The following is a 6,194-nucleotide window of genomic DNA, read 5'->3' as shown; positions in this document are numbered from 1 at the left end:
CTGTACTGTGACCCCACGGCGGCTCAGTCGATCGTCGGTGGAAGAGAGGGGCTAAGCGGGCTGATGGGATGCTGGCTGGGTTGTTTTTTTGGTACGCATCGGTGAGGGGATGTAGGCGGAACGTACGGGTGGCGTGGCCGTGGCGACGGCGAGTGACGCACACGGTGGCGAATAGGAATGCAGTGAAGGGAGAACTGGATGGTTGTGATGGTTTGGTCGGTGGACAGCAGACACGCAAAGCAAACAAGGTGTAGAAACTCAACACGCAACACCAGCATGTACGTTAAATATTGCTTTATTCTACAGTGAAGGATATGCATAGTAAAAACCAATGTGCAGAATAAAATGAGTAGCAATGAACATGACATGAAGACATTGTTTTAAATATATGCAAGAATTCTGCCGATACAGAATGATAGATGGGTTTCAAATGTTTGGAAGTTTTGTCAATGTACACGAATAGATTTGACCTCAGCACTTTGTGCTGAGCAACTGACAAATGACACCAACGACAGGTAAACAAAGTCCTGTACCCTGTCACTGCACATTTTTACATTCCTTTATATACTCACGATAATAATCCTTTTAACTTTGTACAAACATAAAGTGGAGAGCTCTAATTCTATCGAATTCAAACGGTATTTACAGAGTTAGTCCGACCCCTCTGGTGAGCGGCCCTGAATCAACGAGAGGTTAACGAAGGCTGTTTGAACCGGCTCCTCTCAAAAACAGAACCAGACCGCCACAAACTACCCCGGGGACCCCACCCCAAACACAGAGTCCGTTCCCACGCTCCGCAGACCCGCTGTCTCTCCGCCTGAGGGGGACGCCCCTCTACACCAGGGTCATGACCTTCAGCGTGGCGGGCTGGAACCTGCGGATCTTCTTCTTCAAGGCGCGGGACGCTTTGATCCGGCACGTCGGCGGGGCTCCCGGGTGTAGGGGTCGCTGGGGGGCCGCCGTGGCCCCGGCGACGGCGGGGCCCTTGGTGGACGAGGCCTGGGCCCACACCAGGGGCCCCCCCTGGTCCCGGTGGCGGGGCGCCCGGGGGCCCTCGTCCTCCTCCAGGGAGAGGCTGCTGTCCGAGTCCGAGCGGGAGGCGGAGCTCCGGCTGGACCCGCTGTCGTCGCCGAAGCGGTTGGTGGTGTCGTCGCTCAGGTCGCCCACGCTGCTCGCGGCGATGGTGGAGTGGAAGAGCGAGGCGCAGTCCGCCGAGTACTCGGACTCGCAGCGGGCCGGGGGGCGCCCCCCCGCGGCGGCGGGGTAGGGCGCCGGCGGGTACCTGGAGTTGAGCGCGCCGAAGAAGCAGGACGCGGACACGGCGGGCTTGTAGGAGCGTTGAGGCCCCGCCCACTGGCACGAGAGGGGCCGGGCGGAGGCGGCGTGGGCCGTCTGCCTGGAGGCCTCTCCGTGGGCGTACGGCTCCCTGGTCCTCGGGGGGGGGCACGGGGCCCGGAACGCCTCCAGGTCCCCCGGCCCCCTGCCGGCCCCCTGCCGGCGCCTCCTCTGGTCCACGGGCGGCTCGGGCTCCGGGGTCCGCTGGGGCCTGCGGCCCTTGGCGGCCTTGGTGACGGCGGGGAAGGAGACGGGTTTGGGGTGGTGGAGCCGGTGTGAGGGCACGAACCCGGCGCCGCACAGACTGGAGTCCGAGCCCGAGTGTCCGCGCTGCTCCCCCAGGTGGGGACCGGCCTTCCCCTTCCCCGACCTCCTCGGCTCGGGGTCTCCCCTGCACCCGCTGCCCTGGCTCTCTCGGGCCCTCTCCCCCGAGGAGTAGCCCTGCTGGGGCCTGGGCGCGCGGGGCTTCTCGCCGCTCTTCCTCCTCAGCTTCACCGCCTTCGTCTTGCGGTCGGCTTGCCTCACTTTGACCTGCTGCGACCCGGCGGGGAGGAACTTGGCGTGGACAAAGTCGTTCGCCGGCGCCGTCGGGCGAGGGTCCCAGCCCAGGTGGTCCTCCGTGCTGGAGCTGGGGGCCAGGACCGGCCTCGGCGCGGGGCATTTCCTCTGGCCGGCCCTGGTCTCCCTGACGTCCGTGGGCCTGCTCTCTGAGTGGTTCCTCGTCAGGGTGCTGTGCTCCGCTGGGGGCCTGGTGGAGGCGGCGGTGGCCTGGGCGGCGCTGCGGTCCCTGACGGCGGCGGGGTAGGAGTACCGCTGTAGGGACTCCACAGGGGCTTGGCATTTCAACTCTGGGCCGCTGGCCGGCAGTGTGACCGGCTCCGGCCGGCACTCCCTCTCCCACTTGGCCTCTAACGAGGGGATGTCCAGAGGCCCGGTAGGTAGGGGCTGGGGTGGGACCGCCTGGGTCTCCACACCGGGACGTCCCGCACCGTGGTCGACAGGCCCTCTGCGCTGCTCGCTGCGGGTCCACGGAGCACCCCTCTTCTCCTCGCTCTGAACACAAGTCCTGATGGCGTTGCGCTGCAAGAGCCGGTCGATGTAGCTCAGGGACCCAGTGGTCTCAGGCCCGGCCCGGCCCGGCTGGGGGCCGTGGGGGCCGGGACGGGCGTCGGCCGGGGGCCCTTGGCACGGTTCACCGGCGAGGGTGAAGATGGGGCTCTGCAGGGCCACGGCGTGCAGCGGGCTGGGGTAGTGGTACACCTCCGTCCCGTTGCGGGACATCAGGCTGTTCTGGAACTTGGGGTCCAGGGTAGACGTCCGGGGCGCCGGGGCCGGGGCGGGCTTCTTGCCGGGCACGGACTTGTAGCAGCCGGGGCCCGCGGTCATCAGCCGGTCAAGGTCACCTGGTGGACAGAGACACAAAGAAACGTTCAACCCTTGAGTCACATGAACCCCCTTCTGCAACCCCGTGATCAACGTAACTGACTGCTCCCGGCCCAACGACATGAAGCATCCAGGATGAAACATTGGCTGGCCACATCGCATAATTTGCATGATCGACCGATTCGTCCAAAGACCTCCTTTTCTGGCAGGAATACCATCAAAAGGGCAAGTGCTCGGTAGCTAGCAGTTCACAGCGGCGCCCTAGTTAATCACTGCAAATCACCATAGCAACAAACCAAAAATTCACATCACATCTATCTGACCGTCACAGCCAGTGCAATATCGAAGGATGAGGTTTGGGAGAAAAACTGGAGCTATGAACAATAGATTGTGTTGACAGTGGGGCTCGGGCTACGCCAAGCCGTGGATCTCCTTACCAGTGGAAACCGGTCTGGGGCGGGGCCGCTCCAGGCCCAGGGTCCCGGTCCGGATCCTGCTGCTCCCCAGGTGGGGGCCGGCGGTCCGAGGCTGGGGGTTGGCGGGCTGGTGGGGCATGGGGGGGCTCACGGGGGCCTGCAGGAGGCTGGTCTGGGAGGAGGACAGGCACTCGCTGTAGACGGAGGTGCAGGAGTTGGAGAGGGAGCAGGAGCCGCCGTCGCTCAGCTCGTAGAAGCCTGGGGGCCGAAGAGAGAGGAGACAAGTTAGAGGAGACGAGGAGACACATGAGAGGAGATGAGCAGACACATTAGGGGAGACAAATTAGAGGAGACGCAGTGTGAGCATGTGATCGATTCGGTCTAGCATTCTAGCGTCTTTAAAGCATACTGAAAGGAAGGAGTGTAGAACCTTCATGACCTGTGTTTGTGTGTGCCTGTGTGTGCGTGTGTGTGAGTGTGCGTGTGTGTGCGTGCCTACCCGAGCTAGGCCGGCTGTCGCTCTCCAGCTGGTCTGGGGAGACCTTGTTGACGTCCAGCTTCATTTCGCTGATCTGCAGGTCCAGCTGCTGCAGGTGTGACTTCAGGCCCACATCCTGTCGCCGCAGACGGGACTGTGGGAGAGAAGGGGGAGAACATATGGTTAGACCTCAGAACGGAGAGATGACGTAGGCACCAAACAGTCAACGGTAAACGGACTGCATTTATCCAGCGCTTTTCTAACCAGTCAAAGTGCTTTCCATTACGGCCTGACATTCACCCATTCATGCACACATTCACAAACCGACGTCAGAGTCAACCATGCAAGGCGACAGCCAGCTCGTCAGGAGCAGTGAGGGTGAGGCGTCTTGCTCAGGGACACCTCGGCACTCGACACTAGGAGGAGCCGGGGATCGAACTAGCGACCTTCCGGTTACCAGCCAACACGCTCTACCTCCTGAGCCCGTTGCTGCCCCATAAAGGCACCAGACTGCACAGGCCTGTGCTGATCAGGGTGGAAGATTTGCCTTAACTAATGCACACCAACGTGATCTAGGCTAGGCTATCAAATCACATACACACGTTTAGCACTTGGCATGTGTTTCTGCAGCATTCAAACGCAGTCTGACGATAAGATGTGTGCACGACATACATGAAGACAACCATACCAGACGCCAGGGCTGTGGCTACTCATTAACCTCTCAGAGGGGGGGGGGGGGGGTAGACGCAGTGATGGGTCACTCATTTGTGCCCCACAGGGAGGGCTTGGGCCATTGTGTTAACTACCAGAGCAGGAAGGGATGAGGGGGGAGGCTGGAGGGGTCGCGGGATGATTGTGTTTGCTTTAGCAGCTCAGGCTGCAGCCAACGCTGTTAAAATACTTCACACCTACAGCAGTGGACCCGCCAGAGGTCCAGACTGTATTGGACCACTCCCTGGACCCACCAGAGGTCCAGAGTGTACCGGACCCCTCCCTGGACCCCCCCAGAGGTCCAGAACTCCCTTACAGCCCAGGACCCACCAGAAGTCTACAGTGGACTGGACCTCTCATCTCACCCATGTTGTAATAAACTAGTCACTGTTGTTTGTCTGTTTGAACAGACTTCCGACCACTGGAGAGACGTTATTTTTACGCTATTTTAACAGGTGAACCTCTGGAGTCATTCTGTAATGGAAAAGTCGACTCCATTAAGAGCTACAATCGACGGGGGGATCGTTTGATTAAGGTTATACTATTATTAGCATTTTGTAATAGGCATTGTAAGATGTCTCTCGATTTAATCGTTTATAAAAAAATATGTTTTTAAAAAAACAATAACATTCTCCTCGCTTCTAATCGATCAGATCACAATTAAAAGGTGTCCTTAACGTTAAGGACCTCGAGTAAATCGAATCCAGCCACCATCGACCCTTATCATCACCGGGTTATCGGAGACCGCAGACCCACACCCCGGGACCCGACGAGGTCAAACCTGGGCTATGGTTAACCACAAGGTGCACGGAGCGCCAGCTGTTAAAATACTCTCCCTGAGCCCCATTCACGGGGTTAATGATTGAGAGCAGCAGAGGTGCCTCCCCCAACCCCCACCCCCCGGGGCGCACGGAGAGCGTCTCCTGGTCACCGCAATCAACCTTGATTTATGACATCTCTCCCACTTCCTACCACCACCCCCAACGGAGACCGAGAACCCCCCTAGGGCTCGGAATGTACATCAGCTGATAACACACCTTTGGAACCGCGTACACAAACACAGCCCAACTAACACACACACACACACACACACACACACACACACACACACACACACACACACACACACACACACACACACACACACACACACACACACACACACACACACACACACACACACACTCGCTATAGCCAAGGCGCGCTTCGGCTGTTGCATTGGTGGACATGCGGACCAACAACACAACAATAGTACAACAACACAATAACAACACTCAAAAGGGGTCTCCGTCCTCCTACCAGTTGCTGCTTGAGGGCTGTCAGGGTCGCCTCTAGCCGCTGCTCCTCGTTGGCCAGCATGGACCCCCTCGCAGCGTTGCTGCTCAGCACCGCGGGGGTCCTGCTGGGTTCGTCCTGGTCCGCGCGCAGCGCCCGGGTCACCATGTCGCCCTGCTTCTCCCGTAGCATATGCAGCTCGTGCAGCCCGGCCAGCGCCGCCTGCAGCCTCTCCCCGACCCTGCCGCGATCGATGCCCGCCGCGGTCGCCATCAGCCCCGACCCCGACGACGCAGATATCCCTCGACTCAGCATTTCGGAAATCGGCGCAAAAACCTCAAAACATGCGTAACGACGCACCCCAAAGAATACAGAAAACGTCCTCCCCCTCTTGGCCCGCTGTGTGGTTCACACACCGCTGGTTGGGTTCTCCTCGCGGGACTGCGTGGGTGATAAGACGCGCTCTGCAGACGGGATGGTGGTGCGCTACCTGTTAGGAGAGAACAGAACCGAGCAGAAAATAACTCATAGAATGAAGAGGTCTAGCCCCGCCCTCTCTAGGAGGGACGCGCTTCCCATTGGCTGGGCGCTGCACC

The 6,194-nt window shown here is 59.7% G+C and overlaps 1 protein-coding gene across 1 annotated transcript; it reads right to left on the bottom strand.

Annotated features, from left to right (window-relative positions):
• Window positions 1-279: 279 nt before the first annotated feature.
• Window positions 280-6,108, bottom strand: dact2 (dishevelled-binding antagonist of beta-catenin 2). The gene is made up of 4 exons (XM_030379841.1): window positions 5,623-6,108; window positions 3,634-3,766; window positions 3,156-3,392; window positions 280-2,738 (listed from the first exon to the last, which is right to left on the bottom strand). The coding sequence occupies exons 1-4, from the start codon at window positions 5,911-5,913 to the stop codon at window positions 835-837; spliced, it is 2,565 nt and encodes an 854-aa protein (XP_030235701.1). The 5' UTR covers window positions 5,914-6,108; the 3' UTR covers window positions 280-834.
• Between the last annotated feature and the right edge of the window lie 86 nt (window positions 6,109-6,194).

The sequence above is a fragment of the Gadus morhua genome, chromosome 15, assembly GCF_902167405.1.
Source record: "Gadus morhua chromosome 15, gadMor3.0, whole genome shotgun sequence".
Lineage (NCBI taxonomy): Eukaryota > Metazoa > Chordata > Actinopteri > Gadiformes > Gadidae > Gadus > Gadus morhua.
This window is presented reverse-complemented; position numbering and strand designations above follow the sequence as displayed.

Bases quoted from the DNA above. Each gene is read 5' to 3' on its own strand.
- dact2 (XM_030379841.1), bottom strand. From the start codon at position 5,913: ATGCTGAGTCGAGGGATATCTGCGTCGTCGGGGTCGGGGCTGATGGCG. The intron at 3,767-5,622 runs GTAGGAGGACGG...TCTCTCCCACAG, and splicing joins CAGCCCTCAAGCAGCAACTG to TCCCGTCTGCGGCGACAGGA. The intron at 3,393-3,633 runs GTAGGCACGCAC...TTCGGCCCCCAG, and splicing joins CGACAGCCGGCCTAGCTCGG to GCTTCTACGAGCTGAGCGAC.